At 42.3% G+C, this 24140-nt stretch overlaps 1 protein-coding gene across 6 annotated transcripts in view; it reads left to right on the plus strand.

Annotated features, from left to right (window-relative positions):
• The window catches only part of FILIP1 (filamin A interacting protein 1), a 105234-nt gene that overhangs the window by 56264 nt on the left and 24830 nt on the right, over positions 1-24140 (plus strand). For 4 of the 6 annotated variants that reach the window (XM_030490099.1, XM_030490102.1, XM_030490103.1 and 1 more), the window contains 2 exons: positions 4680-4853; positions 6855-7033. In XM_030490099.1, coding sequence (XP_030345959.1) covers positions 4680-4853; positions 6855-7033 — 353 coding nt within the window. Of the gene's footprint in view, positions 1-4679; positions 4854-6854; positions 7034-22601; positions 23331-24140 lie in introns of those variants that run through there. The other 2 variants (XM_030490104.2, XM_030490105.1) reach the window with 2 other exon arrangements.

Consider the following 24140-nt stretch of genomic DNA (forward strand, 5'->3'; position numbering starts at 1 on the left):
AAGGTCCAAAGGAAGGACATGAATATGATCAAAGGGCTGCAGAACCTGCCCTGTGAGGAAAGACTGAAGGAATTAGGTCTTTTCTCCCTGGAAAAGAGAAGGCTTGCTGGGGGGATCTCATTGGTTCTTAAAGGACAGCTACAGAGGACAGAGGCTCTCTCTTCACAAGGGGCAACATGGAGAAGACAAGGGGCAATGGGTATAGGTTGCACTGGGAGAGGTTTCACCTTGACAGAAGAAAGAAATTTTTTACAGTGAGAACAATCACTGCAACAACCTTCCCCGTGGATGTGGTAGAGTCCCAATCATTTGAAGTTTTCAAGATGCAATTGGACATGATGCTAGATGATCTCATCTAGGCTTCCTTTCTCATGAAATGTTGAACCAGATGATCTTCTGAGGTCTCTTCCAACCTGAGCTGTTCTATGGTTCTATGAGATTGATGGACAGGGAGTCTCTAACTAGGCTTAGCTCCTGGAGAATGTGAGTGTGGAAAAATATCTCTCAACATATGTGGCCTTCTGTGTTTCTTGCCTTGAGAGTATTACTAGGAGCTAAAGTGGCCTCTTCATTAATACGTCTTCATGGCTCCTACTGTTTAGAGAATTAACTACTTGGGGACACTTTATTCACAGAAAAGTCTGTTTATTTTCAGGAATCCACAATGTGAACAGTGTAGATAGACAGTTAGCTTGAAGTTTTCTGTAGGACAATTTAAGTAACGAAAAACAATAGAAGTAAATGTATGTATTTACTAAATTCTGTATCTTAACTTTAAAGAGCTTCTCTGACTAATTGCAGTCTTTTGGATTTATGCAATTAAGTTTCATTGTGTTACAAGCTGTTGCAATATGTGGTCTTCTCATGCTTGAATACTCTCTCTCATCAGAGCACGAACAAAACAAGACAAAAAGGACTTGAGAGATGGCTTTCCTGTGCCAAACACCAAGTTCCCTCTACCAGAATAGCTAACAACTTTCTTCTGAGATTTAGATATAAGTTTACTTCCAATTTGAAATCTCTTCCTCGTGTTTGTCTCCTAGCTTATGATTTATGCCAAACAGCATTGTGCTTTGAGACAAGGGAGGCACATACAATAGTGTCCACTGGTAGAAACAGCTTGCCAGTATGATTCCCTCTTCTTAGCTAGGACCTCCCACTTTGAGCCTCTTGTACCTCTTTCAAGGTACAAGGTGTGTTGAAGTAGCCCAAGTGTTCCTCTACAGGATTATTCTGATTTGTTTTCTGACAATGGTCTGTATCCTGCAGTTTAATATAGTGATAGTTGTTCACTCTACGTTGATAGAAAACATCTCAACGTGAGCTGTCTTCTAGTTGTTTCAGTGGAAAATTAGTTATTTGAAGGAAACATGAAAGCACGAGAAGCACGAGTTACACAGGCCTGCTGTTTCAGCTCCTTCCCTCTATATTATCTTGAAGAGTTTCAGAAAGGCTAACTGGAGTTTGCAAATCCCAAGGCTGATGGGAGTTCAGGATGTCGCCTGGGCCCCTCTCTGACCTAGGCTGGCTGCACTTCAGAATCTTCTGGGGCTTGTTGCTGACCAAATAAAAACAAATTTATCTCCAGTTTATTATTAGCATGAGGCCCTTTTTTTGCTCCAATGCTTCCTAGCAACCTCAGTGTCTGTTTGTTAGTTTGCCTTTCAGAAACTGTTATCATAAATCCATTGAAACAAGAGTACTTGGTGAATTACCTGATACCCCTGTAAAGGTAATGATAGGAGCCATGGTCAAGCCAAGAAATGGCAGAAGGCATCTTGCCATGCTAACGTGATCCAGATCCCAAGTGCATGCCGGGCATGGGGTGCCCAAGAAAGTGTATGTGAGTGGGGATCTGCCTGTGCCCTGGGGATGGTGCCACCCAGCCTGTCCCTGGGCTGGGTACCCTTCTCTGGGGCTGCAGTGAGGGGTTTTCAGGGCTGACAGCCCTGCTCTGTCCCCTGGAGCTACCTGTGCCACTGCTTCCTTTTAAAGATGAAGCAATGAATAGGGTTTCCTTCAAAGCTCTGAACAGAATTTGGACACTTTCTTTCGTGCTTGGGGTGCCAGTTCCTCCATTCATCATCACTCATTCCCCTGGCTCAACTACCGCTGGCTCTTGGTGGACTCAAACCTACATTCCAGAAACCTTTCTTAGCTGTCAAGTTATAAGCTGTTTCAGGGATTCTCATTCTCTCCTGCTGAAGTTGCTACGTTTTAATCATCACTGGTTAAAGACTAAGAGGCTGGAAGTATGCATGGCAGTGCATACTGAACAGGGGTTGGGGCACTTGCTGGCAAGAGCAGCGTTTGGTTCCTCTGCCAGCTATTGCTGTATTAAATAACCATTGCAGGGATGAGAGTCCAGATCTTTGCTCTCCCGAGCCATAGTGTTAAATCACTCAGCACGAGTTGTCTCTGTTGTCTCTGCCTGGCCCTGTCAATGTTTGATTATGCCATCTGGGGCCTGACAGGCCCATCTTCAACAGGAGAGACTGAACTCATCCTCCTCCCCTCCCAGATAGCCTAGGGTCCAAGGTGCGCCTGTCCCTGAATGAAAGGTGTGTGTGGGGCCAGAAGCTTTCTGTGTTCAAAACAAATCAGGGTTTCAGCAGGCTTGGTTATGGCCCTTGGTGCAGAGGGTAGAAGGGGGCTTCCCCCCTATCCTGTTGTTTTTGGTGCTCCTTTGCACATGGTGCTCCTTTGTGTACTCCTTTGAGGTACACAGTGGGACACCAAATTCATTCATTGGGGCAGGATGCAGATATGGTCCCAAAACTGTCTGTTCCTGAAAGGACTTAAGACAATGTGTCATAAAATCTGGGTATTTATAAATTCCCCCCAAACTCCCATATTATCCTGTTAGGCTTTTTAAGGGCTTTTTCTTCAATATAGAAGCATTAGCCTCATAGTAACAAAGACACTAAGATAACCGTTATTTTTACAGGGATGTAAAAAATGATGTATTCCTGAACCTGTCTAAAACTTTCCTAAAATAACACTTTTTCTGTACCAAGAGTGGTGTATTCCCAGGACATGATGTAGTCATGTGTACATGCTCTTTTGGTGCTCTTTGGGACTAGCCCACATAATTCACTTGTAGTTTTGACATCCATGAGTGATGCACCTTTCCCATGCTCATGTTGAAACAACATTAATATCACTCCAGCATGTATTTTGCATCTTGCAGACATGCGCAAAGCTTTTATTTAAGGTTACAAAATGTTGTACAGAGTAAGCCCCCGCAGCTAGCTCTTTATAATAGGGCTAGTTCTCAACTGGGTGGCATGGTCTTTGTCTCAAGTTTGGATTTTTTATTTGCATGTTGCTTTATTTTATTAAAAAAATATATATTTTGCCATTTGCTGAAATTATTTACTTGCTCATTTTAAAAGCAGGTGATTTTGTAGAGCTGCAATGCCTCTGTGGTACTGGGTAAAGATTTAATATTTGCTACAGGGATAATACAGAGTGCTGTTATGAACATTATGGAAGCATATGAAGCATTGGTCAGTTCATAAATCCTAAACAGTTATTGTTTACATGGGGTACTGTATGTAAGGGATTTTTCCTAAAATATTCCTAAAACCTTCCTTAGATGTTAATTTGCTTTGCAAGCTCACATGGGTTGAGTGTCAAAAGGGCAGGCAAGAGAAAAATTGTTGTCTGTACTTTTCTGCCCCTCATCCCTTTGGGCTTGTGAGAGAGATGCTTTCCAGGGAAACTTGGGAGGTCTTTTGTGCCCACGGAAAACTTGCACCTTTTACAGCCCCTCGCTGGATCATGGCCCTGTAAACCTGCCTTGAAGGACAAGCAAGTGTCCTGCCCCCATTTTACAGATGGCTTAACAGATGTTGGCAAGTGTCATTAGAAACAGAGCTCAGGATTAAGTGTTTGTCTGCAGCATAGCCCTAAAATGCCCCTTATTCATAGCCAGGTGGCCTTGCAGAACAGTCTCATCATGCTCAGATGCCTGCTCATGCTGCCTGAAACTGGGGGCTCCCACCCAGGCCAGGGAGTAGGAGCTGGGAGCTGCACTCTCCTCAGTCACAGGAGCACCACTGCTCTCAGGTATGCCCCCTGCTCCAGTGTGAGCAGCCCTCTCCTGCTTCTGGGAAGGTTTGCTCAGCCTATTTGGGTCTGCTGCCAGTTATCCTGATTAGCCGGGGTCTGCAACCTTTCTAGGGTTTTCTTTAAACAAACAAGCTAGAAAACCTTATTTTAAAAGTTACTTGAAGAAACTAGTCACAAAGTCAGGTAGAGAATGGCTAGGAAATACTTGATTAGAGGCTGTCTGAGAAATATTAATTGAGCTCACTTGCGCTGTTTGTTCTACTCATCTCCTTACCCCAGCCAGGGGACAGCATGCGAGGTGAATAAGATGAAGTCTATGAAGAGTAATGATGTTCCTTGGCTATAGTTGCAACCCACATAAAAATTCATGGCATTCAAATGTAATGGCAGGCAGGAGTAGAATAATTTATGCCTACAAAGATGACATTGGAATTGCACAGGACGTGGTTACTGTGATATCTCCCAAAGTTTTCATACTGGCATTGGCAGCCTGGCATTTTTCTAATTTATTTTAGTATCGTGCATGCAGTCTGTACATATGAAATGCCTGTGTTTTCCCTGTTGGTTAATAAGTTGGCTTATGGTAGTGATTTGCAATGTTACAGGCAAGGGAGGATGTGATCCACATGCTGAAGACAGAGAAAACCAAACCTGAAGTTTTAGAAGCTCATTATGGATCTGCAGCTCCAGAGAATGTGCTCCGAGTGCTACACAGGGACGCCATCCTTGCCCAGGAAAAGTCCATAGGGGAAGATGTCTATGAGAAACCAATTTCAGAGGTAATAACTTCTTGATTTTTGTCATTATGCCTGTGCAGAGGGAATCCTAACTGGAACTGAGACTTCACATATTTTGGATTTGTGCAAAGCATGCAAGAAGATAACACAGCATTTATACAAATTATGAGAAATCAAAGAAAAATTGAATATTCTTGTTCATTCAACTGCAGAATAAATTGGAAGCAAAGTCACTGGGTTTGATCACAGAAAATAAAGAGCTTGTATGCTCCTTAGGGCTGGTGCTGTTAAGCAAGAACAAAATCTTCAGGTATTACATTTCTGTTTTTTAAATTCCTTTCAATTATAGGCTCTAACCTCTACTGCTCACAGCACTGGTATGCACTTGTCGATTTTCTTGGCATACTAGACCACTATCATGTGAGTAGTTAGCAGAGATTGACCATATTTATGGGATCATAAATCTGCGATCATTTTACGTCACTTAAGCTCCAGGACTGCAAAGTCAATTCAGCCCCTAAATTAGAACTGTAGGCCTTGATCCCTTGCTTTAAAATCTAAGTAGTAAATGAACGTAGGATAGACCTGGGAATGTCTGAGGCCAGCGTGAGTGCCAAAATAAGCAGCCTCTGCTCATGTTTATAGATTAGTAACAGTCCAGGGCATGGAGAAAGAACATGCAATAACATACAGTATAATATACTGTAGTGCCTACCTAAATCTTCATAGTTCCTCCTATTAGAACATTTAATTTTTTCACCAGGAATTGTGCCTACCACAGGATATCTTTATACTGCGTATTCTCATTGAAGTGTCTTCTGCAATTTTGGGGATGGTAGTAAATAAGGAAAGCAAACATTAGCATGTTGGAGCATGCATGAAATACTATTGAACAAGATTAAAAGAGCTTAGCAGGGTTCTGTCTAAAGAAGCTGATAATTTGATGGGAACCTCAGTGTAAAACTTTTGTCATGTATAGGTCCACTGGGGTTATGTTGGAGCTAAAATAGGATGGTGATAAAATTTCATAAGTGCAAAAGGTCTGCTCTCAAAGTAGTTCAAGGCTGAACCCAGCCTGGCTCCTTTATAAAATGCAGTGATTGACTTTGACTGTCATAGTCAACTTCTGGAGGGCAAGTCATCGTGGCCCTCCTGCTCTTATCTCCCTCAGTTTGCAGAGACACCCTGTGAAACAACAACTGCCCACTGCACCTGGGGCTAAGGAAGATGCAATTCTCACAGGGTAAGGGCTGGGGATGGCAGAGCAGGGGCCAGGCAAGCAGAGAAGTGCCAGGGCTGCGGGCTGCTTCATCAGGGAGGAGGATGAAGTTTGTCATCAGCTCCCAATAAACAGTGAAAGAAGCAACATGAATAGCCATGGTGGCTTTGAGTGCCCTGGCAACTTCTTAGACACACTTCCCTGGAGAAATTTCTGTCAAAAACAGGCTCTGGGGAAAACTCTAAAGCTTATAATGAATTGTATTTGGTAATGTAAAACTAAATCTATGCTGAGTCTAAATAGATTTTGTATCTCAGCAAAGATTTTGTATCTCAGCAGTCCTACAGGTGCATTGAAGATGCATAACTCAAATTTCAGTCTAGAGCATATACCTTACACTCCACGTGTAGGTGTCTAGTCTCCATCTAGGTGCATGAACTCAGGCTCCAAGGGGCTGAGGGCATGTATCCTGCCCTGGCATTTGCTACAGCTTTTTGTGTGTGAAATGAGGAAAGTGTGCACAGCACTTTGCCAGAGAGGAAATTCTGCACTGGAACAATATTATTTGTTTACCCTAAAACTAAGCGAAGTTCTGTCATTTGTGTATCTGAGAACTGTGCAAATGTTCATTGCATACATGCTGTCCAAAGAAATCATAACTTCTACAGGACAGATACTCTTATTTCTAGTCACTGCTTTATGTAAAGCCCAAGACCTAAAATTGTGGGACTTACACTGACCAAACGCAACATTGTTGGTTAATAAATCAGATGAAGTAAGCAAGGAGACCTTTAAAACAGTCTATTCTCCTTTCCTACATCCAGCTGGACAGACTTGAAGAAAAGCAGAGAGAGACATATCGGCGCATGCTGGAACAACTCCTCTTGGCAGAAAAGTGCCATCGCCGCACAGTTTATGAGCTAGAAAACGAGAAACATAAACATACAGATTACATGAACAAGAGCGATGACTTTACCAACCTCTTGGAACAAGAGCGGGAGAGGTGAGTATCCAAGATGGTGCAAAGAGTATCCCTGGTATCCCAGAGCTTGTCAGTTCAGCAGTGACATGGTCTGATATTTTCTGTGTTTAAATGACACTAAACTCATGTGTAAACCATTTGTAAATGTCGGTCCACTCATGTTATTAGTAAGTACATTACTGTGCAAGTCTAGAGCTGGAGGAATACCATCGAATGTTCGTATGGTGTGTGCTTGAATTAAGAAACAAATTTGTTTTGAATTACTCATGCCCATTTTGGGTTCACCTCTGGGTAGCTTTTGATCAGATGTTATTTATGTTGGCTACGTTTGAGGCTGGCTTGCTTAGCTAAGTGCCACATTTCATGAAGGACGGGGCACTGTTTGTTACAGCAAGAGGACAGAGTAAGGAAAACCACAACACACATTAGGATACTGGCACACAAGTGGTAGGGCTTTTGCCATGCCCTTCGCTTGCAAAGTCACAAGCTATTTGCATTATTTTTCATATTTTTGGAGACATATGCCTCAGGAAAGTTCTGTGTTCCCCTGGAAGAAATTATTTTCATGTTTTATAAAACATGCCCAACCTGCAATGGACTACCTGCAGTGTTTATCTCACAGGCTTATCTGCTCCAGGCTTTTTTCTTCAAGTGTTTGTCCTCCTTGTGGGAGTAATTTGTTCTCTGAGGCTCTAAGAAAACAAAAAGCACCTACCATAGGTGAAGAACGAGCACTTGCTAACAGCCTCAGTTTTTCAAAGTGGAATGTTCATGCTCATACCAAACTGCTTGAAATCAATCCACGACTTTTTAAAAAAAGCTCTGAGAAAAATACGTAAGGCAAGTTCAAAGAAGAAATGCTTTTGAGGAAACCACAGTCTGGTGGCAGACATTTGCAAAAAGCCAGGAGCTAAATTGTTTAGTGTATTTCCTGAGCGCAGTTCAGTGCCAGCTTTGAGTAGGTGGCACATGAGCTAGAGTGACCATATTTCCTGGTTTAATAACTGCTGGGTTTCTGTCTGTCTATTTTACTGGGTTGATTGGAAAACTTTAAAGGACAAAAATGTTTCTGGATCTTAGCAATTTGAATCTTTTAGCAGAAAATTAAAAAAAAATTGTTGTATTTCCAAGGAGCAATTTCACATCTGATTCTCATAGATGCCATTTTTTCTCTATGCAGAATATCCGTGTATGTGTGGACATGCAGGCAACTAAAATGTTACAAAAGTAAAAGTGGTATTAAAATACCATTTACATTTGTCCTTATATTTTATATTTAATTTGACAATTGTTGCCTTCTTATTATTCCAGATCAATTCATGAAGGCCACTAAGTAGCCTAAAAGTATGACCTGTTTTGAACAGACTTCCTTCAATGAATTGATTGAAAAACTTTCTGTCTCACATTACTACCACTGAAATATCAAGTCCTATCTCTGTGGGCATTTTCTCATACTCTTCCTGCTCTTTTGTGTCTTTTAAACTTCAGGTTTTCTTCATTCTGCAGGTTTTGGAAAAACAGCAATAAAAAAAGGAGTATTTGAATTTGAACATCTATTGAAAGCAGACCTTTCAGAGCAACTAAATCCCCCGGCTTTAGTTGGCAGTGCCTCTGTACTGGTTGGCTGCAGAGGAAGAACTGCAGTGCTGAAGCCCTTTTGATTTATATTGAGTGACATGAGAAACCTGATGTTTGCTATTTAATCCACTTTGTTTGTCTAAGATACTAATGAGAAAATTCATTTCAAGTTTAGTAGTGACCAAGCAGGGAGAACATGGCATGTAGCTAAACATAGAAAACCAGCCATGCACGTCTGTCCCTCTTCAAGGTCCTCGTCCCAGATCACTGGCAAAACAGATTAGCAAAATCAGGATGGGCTGAAAACCACTCATTAGTGTATAGTCTTAAATGATCTCAACACCTCATCTTTGTTTGCTAAGTGCACATGAAACCGAGGCTGCACCCACATCTTTGTAGGTATTAAAACCTGGAAGTAGTATCGTTTGAGGGCTATATATTCATGGCAAAAGAGAAGGTGATGGGATGACTTCTCAGGAAAGCTCCACAATGGTAATCAGCAATAGATTTTTGTCAAAAAGAAGGAGTTTGTACTGGAAAGATGAAATTGCGGTAGATTAAAACATATAAAAAAACCTTCCATATTCACTTAATCTGCATATTTGGACAGAGGAGTGACCTGCCCAAAGGCATTTCTCAGGGTCCTGCATAAACACTCTTGTTTTATAAGTACCACTATATATAATCTGGTTTACTGTGGTGCTTTGAGGCCTGGGGGTTATTTTATTAAAAGCTGAACAGACATGTAGTCTCCATGAAAAAGAAAAGGGACACCAAGGTGAACTTTGCCCGTCAGCCCGTCTGCTGCACTCATAGTTACAATGTTAATGAAACAGGGTGGGCCGGAGGAAGAACAGCCCTGTGGGACAGCCATCTCATGGCAGTGTGGTACAATGAGAGCAAGAATAATTTGTGTCCTGAATTTAAGTAAGTCTTGTAATTTCTTTCCTCACAGTATTTTACCAATCTTTCCTAACCATTGTTGTCCACACCAACTTTTAAAGGCCACATTTGCTTTTGCTGCTCTGTGAAAGTCTGAACAAGATAAAAAAGGAGATTCTTGAAAAGCAGAAATATGCCTCAGTTCTAATGTATTTCTAGCACTCTCTTAATGTATTTACTTTGGAATTCTTTTTTTTACATACAGCTTCATACATTATCTCTAATCCATCCATAACGACATGATATGAAAGCAAACAGGCTCTATGAGGGAGCAATTATTAGGCCAGCCTTGCAGAGGAAGGAATTAACAGGAAAACATGATTTGTCAAGAATAATTATGCATGAAAAAAAAGATAAAATTGTACACAGGATATTCAAAATGTAGGCACCTAGGAGGGGTACATGGAGAAAACTAGAGGGCCTGACTGTTGGTGTTGGCTCTCCAACACCAAGTGCAACTAAGCTGTAGAAAGGTTGTGGAAAAAGTTGGCATGTCACAGGAAGAGAGTAGTGACAACTGTTCGCCAGATGAAGATGAAAGAAATCTGGTACTTTTGGTGGAAGGTGCCTCTACAGACATGGTGGCTGTGCAAAATTCCGTATGGTATGCTATAATAATATCTAAAAATGGGAATGTTTTGAAAGTCAGGGACATTTTCTGTTTTTACCTTTTGACCAACATTCCCATATTCCATACTTGCCCATCTCAGCTGCTGTTCCTGTAACATCAAGTTTTCCTTGGGCATCTCCTACCCTGGAAGTGCAAAAGCAGCCATCTTTCTGGAGCCTCCTGACGAGGCTGAGGAATAAGGAGAAGAGCTGGAGGCCCCCGGACCCCTTCAGAGACTGTTGGTGGCAGATGGTGGGGTGAGGAGTCTGGTCTGGCAGATGGAGAATGAGGGCTCTGACTCGAGTTGCATTGGCAACTGATCTTTAGAATCAAACATAAATTTTTTTATTTGATTAGCTGGACTTTTTCTTCTGGTGGCAAAGGGGAGAGCTCTGTGTGATCTCTGCACTGCTTCAACCTCTCAATCGACCTAGGAGATGAGGCTTAAAATCCTGACATTTTTAGAGGTGCTAATCTCTGAACAATTTGTCTTGTACTCTTCTTTTAATCCCGTTTGTTGACAGCACATTTTGCTGCTATTAAAAGCACTGGAAAGCTCCAATTGATTTTAATGTATCAGAAACAGCCTTGTGGTGAGAACCACTAAGCCAGTCCTGCAGGACAGAGGGCAGAAATAGCCTGAAAGCCTTCAAAAATGGGGGGAGGAGGGAGTTTCTTTCGTATGCATGGGACATGGTTTGCCGAACAGAGGGTGCGATGTGGCAGAAAGGCTTTGTCGGAGCTTGCTAAGGGAGATCTGTGCAACTGCTTTGTGAGTAATTTGATCATTTCCAGCACAATCCCTGGGACTGCTGAGACTCTTTTACCCACCACAAAACATGTCAGTAAATATACACCTAGTCTCTAATGTAAGTATTGTCTGAAAGCATTGATATTATGTTTAGTCACATTTTATTGTAAGACTTTATTCACCGAAGTGATGAGGATTTAAAACTGGCTCTTGCTTTCCTTGCTTCAAATTATTCTTTACAACCACAGTGACAGTGTTCCCAGTGCACTGAAGCATTTCGCATTTTCCTCAAAGGCAAGGCTGGGGATTCAGTCTGTACTTCCTAAGCAGTGCCCTGCTAAATCTGGTTTTAGTTAAACCCTCTTTTTGAAGTATATGGCCATAATTAGATCTGCTTAGAGGAGACAGCAGGACTGTGACCTCAGATCTTTCCTCCACAAAGTTTCCTTTCAGTCTTTGCATAAAATTGTCTCCTCTCTGCCTCCCCCATCACAGCACCCCCAGCAAGGAATGCACTGGCAAGTCCCTCGGAGGTCTGTGATAATACATTCCTCTCGGCTTTGGTCATCCTGGCACCGAGATGCTCTTGGCTGCTCTGCTGGTGATGTAATTCTGGGCCCGCATCACCTGCAAAGGAAACTGATCTGCGAGCAATAAAGCACACAGACGTCTTGAAACAAAAAAGGGAGTGTTGATGTTAGCAAGTTTTTAAAATCTTTTTTTCCTCCCCTTTTTGCATTTCTGCTTCTATTACCAAAGCTCTTCTTCTCCCTTTTCCCATGGAACGGCAGCACCAAGCCTTTCACTGAGAAGCGCTTGCTTTGTTTCCCTTTATTTCATGGACCCAAGCAAGTGTGAAGGCTGGAGTGAGACATAGCTTGGAGATTTTGTGTGTGTTACCTTTCCAGTTTGCATTCTCTCTTGATTTTTATGGAGATTGTAAAATAAAGAAGCTGGCAGGAAGACAGCAGGGCAGAGTATCCATCAATTACTTGTTTAGAGAACAATCAAGCCAAAAGTATGAAGTGTTCAGGGCTAATAAATCTCTGTGATTTACCAGTTTAAGGCAAATTCTGTAGTAAGAATAGCCCCATACAGAGATCCTGGGGGTGAAGGGTATGGTGCAAACACATAGCACAGATTTTGGCCTGTAACTGTGTAATCTGTTGGTGATTCCTTTAAAGTCTGGAAATTAAGTTACTTTACAGAAAGTTTTTTGCCCTTTTTTTTTTTCTCCAGGAGTTCTTAGCCGTATTTGTACTCTGACTTTTTTCTCATATGGTGATTGTTTCTGTGTCCTGGTTTCCAAACTGTGACCCAAAAAAAAGGAAAATCCAGCCCAACAGGGCTGTGGGAATTCACTATTGCCTACAGTAGTTACTCATCTTATTGCACATTACTGGCCAAAGTAGAGAACTGAGTCACTCTCTGTTTACTCTTCAGTAAGTGCATCTCTAAACTTTTAATCTTATAATGTAGAAGACAAGGACAACAATACAGTTTTTATTCTTTTCTTTTAGGCTGACATGCTATCTGTATGGTTTGGAAACACTGGCTATTTTCTGTCAATGTAACACATTCACAGGATCACAGATCACAAACTCTGTGGTAGTCTATTAAAAGAAATAAATGAAAAAATCTGGAAATGACAAATACAATTTCTGCACAGTTAAATAAATCTGAAGGTCATCTATTTTGCAGGTGCTGTTTAACAGCTTTAGCTGACTGGAAAGCAGCGACTGCTCAGAGTTTATGTTTTAACTAATGAATCTGGTCCCTAGATTCAACAAAATGGCTCCAAAGGTAATTTAAAAATGAGAGAACAAACAGCCACATCTGACTGTAGAGAAACAATATAAAAGTATTGCAAGTTTTACAGAATGTAAGGCTTGCCACGAGCTGGGAGTAATCCAAATCCATCTCTTCACACTTGGATAGTCCTCAAAACTGTCCAGTCTTTCAGTCACTTCTGGGATTATATAAAATGGCATCATGTGTTGTTTCAGCTATTCTTCCAAAACTATTTCTAAGTAGGCACCAGCTTCACAGCCCTTGAGAGAGAATTATTATACAAAACTATATGTAGTTCATTATTCCTAGCAAGTCTGCTTGCTAAAATCATCAATTCAAATGCTTCCAGGGTCAGGCAGGGGGAAAAAATTACTTCATTCAAAATCTACTCACGAACCCAAACTCTGTCCAGGGTGCAACAGGTAACAATTTTAACATTTAAGAGGCGTTCGGCATGTTTCAGAGTTATTATACTACTGAAATAAATATCAGCTCACAGCTCTACTGAGGCCATCCTTCTAAGTTGTCATTTTTTAGGCAAAGAAAACAAGAACTGAATCAGGGTCATGTAGGGAAAATTACTTCCTCATTCAGAAAGATTAGAAACAGGTTTCAGTTGAAGTGCCAGGTTTCAGTGAACTTCTTAAAAATTTAGAGAGATGCCACTTATTTACATCTATAAATATATGTTAAAAAGCACTCAAACGTGAATATCTTGGATATTTGCTTTATGCTTACATGGAAGTTTACCTGTATGGAGGTGAAAAGATTGATCAGTGAAGAATATAACTTACTATTTTGATTAATGCTCTACAAGTATTCAAGACCTGTTCTATGTGGTCAGATAACTTCCACTAAGTTGTGTGAAGAACCTCAAGATTTCATCTGTCTAGGGAGGTTATTCTGACTCATTGAGCCTACACAGAAGCTTTCCTAACCCTAAACAGCTGTAATGCTTTTCCATCTTCTTTCCCGAAAAGTGTGCTAAGTTGTGCATATCTTCTCATTCCTGCAGTAGCTCTACCAGCAGAGTTTTATATTTGCATAATTTTGGTTTCCATTTCTTTTTAAGGGTTATATGTGGAAAAATCTTAAGGCAGAAGAAAAAACCCAGAGGGTGCAGAAATCCAAACTAAATGTTCTTGTGAAATTTGCCAAACCTTGTGCAAATGTGAGGGGGAAGAAATGCAGAACACAAAATGTATAATTCAGCACATATTTGTATAAGCCTGTGATTATAATATTGTGTTGCCATAGTTAGTTTTTTGACTAATTGTTATAAATGACTTAATTCACAAGACCAGCTAGTCAAAAAACCTTATCAAATAACTCTGTGACTATGCTGTTCATGTGGACCATGGGAGACTTTCAATCCTTCCATCAATCTGTCGGGATCCAAACCTGCCTCTCTGAGGAGGCCTTCTTGGTCATGTCATTGGATCTCTTGGGGTCTCTGTTCCCATTCTTCCCAGGTAAAATTGTCCCACTTCTGCACATCACATACTTTTTGAGTTATTTTCATTGAGGGGGTGAAAAATCTTCTTGTAGGTCAGTGCCTGGGTATTCAAATTCCGCCAGACACAGGAATTCACTGGTCCAGGTCTCTCCATCTTCCAAAAAGCAAGAAGTTTTCACCTGTTGGTTTGGTGAATTGTGCCAAGATATGGTCCTCTCTATCTGTTGCTTTTCTAAAAATGATGAAGATGGAAATGAAATTACTTATTCAAGATCAATAAATGTTTCACTGAAATTCACATGAAACTTCTTTACTTTTTACTCAAACGAGAAAGAAAAATAAAGCTGCTTTTTCTTTCTTTTTCTTTGATAATTGCTTATTGAATTTTTGGTTTAGCTCTGAAACTGAAAAATTAATTACTCACACAGCCCTGTTATCCAGCTGCTTATGTTAGGGAATGATTAATAGTAACATAGCTGAATATGTAATGCCCTAATGAGAAAAGATAAAGAAATGAGCAGAAAATGAGGCTAAATTATAGTAGAGTGACAGCAATGCTTTTCTGATGATAGCAATTATGTCATAGGTGAAAAAGTATCTTTTGGTGACAAGTGTGTATATCACAGGATGAAAGTTCCTGTACAATTCCATGTGAAATGTTTATTTTCAGAGAAACTGAAAAGGGATAGATGTATTCTCTTTCATCATTTAAATATTAGGCTGTTCCTAGATGACTTGTTTTAAAATGATGCATAGCTTTCAACATGTTTTCATTTTGCAAATTACTGGCTGGAATACAAATCTGGTTTCCAAAAACAACAGGGGCAAAACAGTGTCCATACTGATCAAAGGCAGGTGGGTGGTGTGGAGGATAGGGCACTGCTGCCTGCAGTTGTTGCACAGCTCACACTCTGTGGGCCCTGCTAATCCTACAATGGAGAAGAGTGTGTCCTACTCTGACTGGCTCTTGTCCTTACCTGACAGAACAAGTGCTGTTGTTGGTCCAACTTGCTTTCGGTGGCAAGCACGATTGCTTTGTGCCCATCATTAACACGATCACTTCTATACGTACAGCTTCTTCAGGTCTTAAGAGATAACTGATATGTAAAAATGCCAACCTGATGCTGGATTTTATAAGCACAAAGCTGGCATTGTTGCAATTTCTTTGAAGTCAGTAGAGCTCTTCTTGATTAATGGGATTAATGAGAATCAGGGATACAAGTCTGGAAATGTTAAAACAGTGTGTGTATTGCACCTGTAGAAGTATATCCATGCATATATAAATGTATTACATACAGCAATTTCTTAAGTGGAGTTTCTTAAGCTCCTGGACAAGAGTTTGATCTCCAGCAAAATAATTTCTCAACAATATTTATTTCCCGTTTGATTCTATTTTTATATAACTTCTATATGCCAAGATGCATAAGCCCTGCAGTTATTCAGAGGGCAACATAGACAGGGCAGAAAGAAATTTTAAGGCAAGCAGAGGCAAGAAGAGCACATTCTAATTCACACTTAGTGTATGAAACTGGCCTAGTTTCTCCTCGCTTGCTCTCCATCTGGGTACATGTGTTTTCCCTGTCCTTTCCTTCAGCTGTCCAAATGTGCAACAGGCTGGTGGTTATGACATTACCTTGGAAAAGGGTAGTGCAAGCTGGAATGGCTTCAGGCTGAGGAGAGAAATAAAACCAGGTGTGCCACTCCCTGGACAAGTAATGCAGCTCACAGGCGCTGGCGCAAGAGGCAGTCCCCTTGCAAGTTTTCCTTTGGATGGAAGCACCTATGGCTCCCATTCTTGTGTGATGGCTGCGGTCAGCCCGTGTCTCCATGGTCCTCAGATGAAGCCCCTCGCCGCTGTGTGTGTAAAGACATATATTTCATGAGGCTCAAATAACCTCAGGTGGAGAGTGATGTTTGTCTCAGGCAAGATGATGGGACTCCCAAGGATGTGCAACATCCAAGATACAAGATCTGCAAGATACAGATCTTCCCAAAAATCAGATTTATATGTGTGTTGTTTTTTCTATCTTTCCCTTTTAAAATTCTTCATTAATCGCATTCCACAAATCTATGTGTCTTTTCTGTATCCTGTTATAAGCAACAAGTAGGAGGTTAAAACAGCAGGCTCAAATCCTGGGAGAGTCTATCTCCTTGGTGAGTGCTGTGGGATGTACAGTGGGGACAGCCTCTTCTATAAATGCCTCTCAATAGACACAAATCTTCTAATGCAAGCAGCAAACCTAAGAATTCACAGTTGTGGTGGGTTTTGTTGTTTGTTTCTTTGAGGGGAGGAGGTGTCCATTTATACTGCACCTCCAGAAAACTGAAGCACTAGCAAAGGTGAGGTTGTGATATGGCTGTGGTGGGCAGGTGTGTATTCCTTTGTGTTCAGGGCAAAAGCTGAGGCTTCTGGCATGAAAATTAACAGAAATACCTTCACAGACTTTCAGACTGACAGTTGGGACACAGCATATTAAAATGTGGTGTGACTGCCAGGATTACTTAATGTTGATGTTGTTAAAATCTATCAGTCTCTCTTTAGTTCATAAAATCAGCTGCTAACTGCTCTTTTACAGCATTTGAGGATTCATACACATATATGACAAATACATTTGCCAAATCACTGAATATGGTGCTCATAGGAAGTCATATTTAAAATCAAGAAGGAATCTTCATAAGATTATTTATTTTTCTGTGTTTTTATAGGTGTGTATTGTTTTATCCTTATGTCAAACTGTGACTGAGGTGGCCAAGTACGATATAAGCCAGTGCACACATAGCCTGTACTTCTAAGAAAACCTGAGACCCTGCATTGAGGGAGATGGAGTTTTAATACTGACTCCACTTGAGCAGACTCTTGCTCTCAAGCTGCATTGCTGTCGTACAGCTGTGTGAGCTTTTCCATGCTTGACTAGCCCCATGCGTGCAATTATATGAATGATGGTACTTTGTAAATCCAGATTTTAAAACTCTTCACACTGATTTTTTAAACACTTTGCCATGTTTGAAACCCTGTCATGGTGACTCCAGACACCATCAGTTGTGTTGCTTGGAGCTAAAACAAAGCAGCAATTCTGCAGAGCCTGTTTTCTCTTGTTTTTTCCTGCCCACTTGCTTAATTCACTCTACCAAATACATTTTTTCACTAGCGTAGCAAATGGGAAGCAGTGAGGTGGACGTTTAGTTTTAGGTGTAGGACTCAGGTGATCAGGCCTGTTGATCCCAGCCAGTCACTGGATCACCTTGCTTTAAGGAGGTGTCAGTAAGAAGCACAAAAGAAAAGGAAGTCCAGAAAAGGTAATCAGGAGTTAAAGCAATGGAGCAAGAGCTGAACTGATTGATAGAACTGGAAGGTAAAGGACAAAGAATAGCAAAGAAAGAGGCATGTTTAGGTCAGGGGATGGCAGACACAAGACAAAGAATATGGGAAGTGAATCTGAATTATGTGATTAATAAGAACAGAGGAAGTGGTGAGGGGAACTAACTGTTGGCAAAAATAGAGCACTGTAGAGCCTTCCAGGTGGATGGCAGAGAGAAGAAAGATGGTAAAGAGATGAAGACGGAAGAGAGCCTGAGCTGCAAGCAGAAAAAGACATATATAGAAAAATACAGCAAAAATGAAGCAGAAGCCATCATATTGATGATGTTGCTTGATGTAATGCAGCACAGGCACTCGGACTTCCCCAAACTTGTTTGCACCAATGGATGATATACTTTAGGGAAAAAAGTAATTCTGCCTTGATTTTCAGTTTCCAGTAAGGGAATATTCAGCACTGTTCTTTATGAGTTACTTATTGGCACACCTAAAATGTGACTCTTCTCTCTAGATGGAGTATTTTTGTTCTATAAACCCACACTCAGAGAAGTTAGGTGTGGGGGAGGCAGCAGAACGTGCCACATCAGAGAGCCAACTGCCAACAGAAAAGCAACACATGGGTGAAAATCTGTCAGGCTTAATTCATGTCCCAGACCCAGCATGAGCAAAAGAGGCCAAGACACTGCCAAAAGACCAAGTCTCTCCTGGTAAGCTGAGAACAAACACGGCTCCCCCTGCTCTCAAAGCCTCAAGGTCACTCTTCCACATCATTTTTCCACATGAACATCTAGCAAATCAAAAGTGAGCAATTTAGAAAATCAAGCGTGGAGACCAGATAGGTGAAGATGGCATTACTGGATGCTCTAATAAAGCATGGATACATGAAGCAACCAGTGCTAAAATTGGCAGGTCCACAGGGGGCAGCAAGGAACCGTCCTGCCACGTGCACGCACTTCTCTGAGGTCCTGGACACCTCTTCCCCTGGCTCCAGAGATGCTTTGGTCAAAGGGCCACAGCCTGTTTATATTACACTGTTGGTGCTTGTTCACAAAGCAATGATCAAATCACACTTCAAAAGAGTATCCTTGATGTACACAGGTCCTACTTCATCTGTAATCACTTTTACTTCAGGGAGTCTCACCAGTCTTGGAGATACTGAGCTTTCCCAGATATCAGAAGGATACACACGAGCGTTAAGGAAGAAAAAGAACAGAAGGGGGGAAAAAAGTGGAAAGGAAAACAAAGCCAGAAATGCTTTTGTTAAACTTTTCAATCATGCTTCCATAAAAGACAGCAGATCCTAACAGGGCAATTTTCATGCTGCAGAGGGAAAAAGAATTTAAAATCTAGGCAGCATGACTTATTTAGAAAGACCTGAGGAGTAATAAAAAAGCCTGTGTGCAAATGTGTGTATGTGCTTGCATAGTTTCTCTAACAGTTGCACGAACAACCTGTTTTAAATAAGACCAAAGGTGAACAAAGCCAGTTGTCAGTGCAGCTCACCAAATGAGTTTTTTAGTGTGCATGACGTATGCCATATAAAATGTATTGCCTGAGATATAACAGCACAGAGTCCAACTTGAAGTCTTTTTCTCAGGCTTTTCCTACAAAGTCATGTTTCAAGAATTTACTGTATTTATCTCCATTATTTATTTGTCTCCAAAAGGCCCGATGGATCACCTTGTTCACTAGATCTTCAGCAGCAAATTAAAATCAGCCTCTCCCCTCTCCCAGTATTCAAACTTTTCATGTTCTGTCAAGATGCTACTGAATTCATTAACATCTGTTATGCTCAGAGTATGCAACTGGCTAAGTAGAAAGTGGAGGACAGGTCTGACTTACCAAATGAGTTTGACATACCAAATGAAGTAAGAAACCCACCAAAATAATGATGGAAGATTTGGAGTGCTTTGGAGGTGTTTTGAACAAAAAAATTAAGCCTGGCAAACAAAACAGCATACTTTTTTCATGTATGTAAGTAAACACAAATTTAGGAAAAGTTTTGTTTTGCACAAACAGAAATACTTGGGCTTTTCGTAACATGTTAGAGAAGTTGGAAAGAGCTGCAAGTGCTGCCTTAGCTCTAAATGTTACATGTGTTTCTTCATTGAAGATAAGAGCCAACAGAGAGCAGGGCAGTCTGCCGGAAAGGTTACAAAGCCCTCTTTACAGAGAATTTTATAATCAGGCAATCACCTGTTAGAAGTCCGAAGACCAATAAGAAGAATCCACTGCTGTGCAGAGGTTAGCAAGTTTTTAAAGAGAGTAACTTATCGAAGAAATGTGTAGTCTATGAGCACATCATTAAGTATTTAAACCCATGCCATCCTATGCTTCCCAGTTACTCTCCTCTATAGCAGACAACTGTGACAGATACACAGTACAATTTCTGACTTTCAGAGTTGAGCTGGAATTTGGGATTCCTATCTGTTCCCTCCCCTGCTTTTATTTCTTGGTGTTTTTCTTATCTGGTCTTACAAAGTTGCAAGTGCTGCTTTACTCAGGAATGTGTTTCTTGGAATACTTCATCACAATGAAAGCATAAACACCAAGATTCATGAAATTCTGGAGAGCAAGTTAGATTTTCCCAGCCTTTGATGTGACTTAAAAGTGAAGCCATTCTTGAGAAATAATGATACATGGAGTACCTTTATCATAGAATCACGGAATGGTTTGTGTTGGAAGGGACCTTAAAGATAATCTAGTTCCAACCTCCCTGCCATGGGCATGGACACCTTCCACTAGACCAGGTTGCTCAAAGCCTCATCCAACCTGGCCTTGAACACTGCCAGGGATGGGGCAGCCACAGCTTCTCTGGGCAACCTGTGCCAGCGCCTCACCATCCTCATAGTGAAGAATCTTTTCCTAATATCTAACCTAAATCTCCCCTCTTTCAGTTTAAAGCCATTGCCCCTTGTCCTGTCACTACATGCCCTTGTAAAAAGTCCCTCTCCAGCTTTCTTGTAGGCCCCTTTAGGTACTGGAAGGCTGCTATAAGGTCTCCCCAGGTCTTCTCTTCCCCAGGCTGAACAAGCCCAACTCTCTCAGCCTGTCTTCACAGGAGAGGTGCTCCAGTCCTCTGATCACCAGCATGGCCCCCCTCTAAAATTGCTCAAACAGGTCCACATCCTTCTTATACTGGAGGCCCCAGAGCTGGATGCAGTACTGCAGTGGGGTCTCACAAGAGTGGAATAGAGGGGGAGAATCACCTCTCTCGGCCTGCTGGTTATGCTTAGTGTTTGGACTTCATGAGACAGTGATCTCTTCTGGCCTGGACCCCCAGTGTCCCCTCCCTTCCTCATGTCATCTCTTTACAAAGATGGCTGCTATAAACTCACAGTTGCTTTCCTAACAGAAGAATTAGGATCCTCTTGACATCCCTGAAATTTCTGCTGAGATGAGACCATGAAAACACAGATGAGGGAACATGTGTGGCTTGCAGTTCCAGGCTGGCCCAAGCATGGCATCACAGACAAAAAAAGAGCCACAGCAGATATGAGGGGACATCTAGGAGGGTTGTGGACTTGGGAAAGGTGGGGGTTAGAAATAGAGTACAGAGATGAGGAGCCTGGGACCGAACGGTGCGTGCAGCGGGACTGGGATGAGCTGTGCAACAAGCCCGTAGTCAGCCAGGATGGGGTGTGTGACCGGATGCCCATGGGATGGGGTGTGTGACCAGGGACAGCACTGCCAGTGGGGCAGAGCCTTGCTCTCAGCTGCTTGTCTCAAACCTGTCTGTCAGCAGATAGCTTCCAAACTTGCTTGCAAACTGCTGTATGCCTTTTTAGTATCAGACTGCCTTGAGGCTGACAACATGCTATTGCTATCAATTATTTTGTTGACTCAGAGTGCAGATTTTTATGCAGGCAATATGAAGGATCTAAACTCTTCTGACAATCTCTCTAAGTGGCAATATAATGCCACATCATTAAATTTTGATGGTGGATATCTGTTTTAGTGTTTGCCATGGTGCGTGCCATTTCCTCTTTTTTAAAGAATATGTCCTGCTCTACCAGAACAGTTTCTAGGATTGCAAAGGATACAGTAAGTGGAGAAGTGGAGTAAGGAGAACATTTGTCTGCTCGATGCATGTGATCATTTGTAATTGCAGGATCAAACACAAGTTTTGTACAGAAACTTTTCCTCTGACACTGGAAAAATAGAAACATATTGAGATGCATCAGCTTTGCACATAGGAAGCAACAATTTCTCTGTAGGATCCCAACTTCATCTATTGGAAAGTATTTGGTAAATGAGGTAGGGGAATATAAAAAGGGAGAGAATGATTAAGGCTGGTATATGTTTCCCTGGAAAATGTGACTCTACCCATTGAGTTTGTGTGACGGATTTCCTACATGGCAATAGTTAAGTCATGTGACGCTTATTTACATGCGTTGTGAATGTTTTTTACTCTAAGACTGATTCTCATTTTGGGAAGCTTGTTGGAGATCTGGGCTCTGCTATGAAGTAGTCTGAATCATCCACTCCTGGGCTGGAGGCAAATGGGGCTGTGACCTGAGCACCCGCAGCACCCAGCCTGCAATGCTCTAAAAACCACATCCTGTGCACCCCAGAGCAGGTGTCTCAACCAAACCCTAGTCCCTTTGTACTTCTATCTCCCACCCAGAAATGAATAATTCTGTTCTCAGCAGAGTCTCAAGAGCATGTGGTAGATAGGGCCCGGAATAAAGAGCATAAATCAACCATCAAGACCCCGCTATTCAAATGAGCACTGTCCAGCCTGTATGTTGAATGAGGTGAGGGTCATAAGGGGAAATAAAAGAACACAAAATTAGATACTTTCTCAAGATGTAAACACACACTGGTCCATTTTTGTGTGTAATATTTGACAGGATATGCTTTCAGTGGTTTGGGTATTACAAGCTTCTTAAGAAAAGAGGAAGGCGAATAGGAAGGGGAGAAGGGAAAGGGGAAAGAAAAGGTGAAGGAGAAAAGAGAGAAAGGGAAGGGAAAGGGAGGAGCGGGTTCTAGTTCGCCTTGTAAAGACTGAAAAAGTGACCGTGGGCAATCTAGGGAATCATTAGGCAAATAGGAGGAGTCCCCAAATTCTTTTATGTTGTTTTCGGAACAAAAGGGCTGACTTAACGACTTCTTTAAACCGGGAGCTAGCCGAGTGGTGCCTTTCAGATCTCACACAGACCTTCAGTTAGCCTTGCTACTGTGGATGAATTTTCAAACCCAAATATGCACGTATATTAAATCCACAGGCGACTTTCTTCACGTAGTCATGCCATTACCAACTGGTCTTAAGATCAGCCAGTGCTTACCGACAGTGGTACTGTCACTTCAAACACCAGGAAGACAAGAGAAAAGCAGTGTGAACTTCTCTTGAGTCAGAAGAACGAACTAGCAACTCGGGCTGGGGAGCATCGCTTTTGTGCATCCCAGCTCAGCTACGCGACAGCAATTCACAAGGGTTCCCGGCGATCGAATTATTACTCCTTAATCGTTAACCTATAAACTCTAAGCCCGGAGGGGTCTGTCAATAATCAACTCCGGGGAAGCGACACGAAAAGGAAGCGCTGGCAGAACCGAGCAACCAAGCCACCCCAACCCCTTCCACCCCTCTGCCCCGCCGAGCCGCGGCGGCGGCTCCACCCCTTCCCCCTGCCCCGGGAGGGAGCGCACAATGCCGCGCCGCCGCCACGGCCCCCCCGGCCCCAGCACAGCCCCCCCGGCCCGACACCGGCCCCGCAGCGGGGCGCAGCCGTCACCTTGCAGGGCGGGGGGACACGGCAGCGGCGTGAGGCGCCTTCCCTACGGCGGAGGGTGAGCTGGAGCGGGCTCTTGTCATTGGGTTTGGGGCTTTCTTTTTTTTTTTGGTAGCTTTTAAAAAAAAAGTCTAATTATAAGGTAAGATAATTCAGTTTATTATTATTATTATTATTATTATTTTTAATCTGAGCAGTGCTAATTGCTCCCGTACATGCGCACTGCACCGGTTAACCGAGCGCGCTAGGCACAAGGCTGGAGTGGGGTCTGGGGGGAAGAGGGATGCCCGGGGCAGCCCCGCTCCCGCCGCCGCGGCTCCAGCTCCTGCCGGGCTGGACGGGGCAGAACCGTGCTGGGGGGGGGGAGGCCCCGAGCCGGTGTTAGTGGGTGTTTGGCTGGAGCCTGGGAGCTGCCCCGCATGGGGTTGTGCTGCGGGGCTGCCGCGCCCGGACAGCGCGTCCAGGGGTCAGGGAAGGATAACCGCAGCTCGGAGACAGGTTTGGCAGATTTAATCGCTCGGCTGAGTGCTGCTGCTTCCTTTTCTCACAGATGCTGTTTGCATGTTTTCTGCTCATCCCCCTTCCCTTCCCCTGACCTGCAGAGTTAACGTGGATATCATAATCGGGGGGCAGGGAAAGAAATGCCTGTCCAGTTGCAACACTATTTTGTAGCCTGAATGGGTTTTGGTCTTGTTATGTTCTTAAGGACTTCGGTGTTTTTCATACGTGAACAAGGTATTGGAAGGGTGGTGGGACACTGAATCTAGTAAATGTTCTTATTCCAAAGTATGGCCTTTAGACACTGCTCAGTTGAAGTAAGACAGTTTCAACACAAACTATTTCAGCACTGGATTTTAATTTTTACAAAACTAGAGTTAGAAACAAAAGGAGGAGGAAAAATGGTGGTAGAAGACAAGCAATGTGTTCTCCTAAGTAAAGAAAACATTTCATT

Source organism: Strigops habroptila, chromosome 6 (assembly GCF_004027225.2).
Source record: "Strigops habroptila isolate Jane chromosome 6, bStrHab1.2.pri, whole genome shotgun sequence".
Lineage (NCBI taxonomy): Eukaryota > Metazoa > Chordata > Aves > Psittaciformes > Psittacidae > Strigops > Strigops habroptila.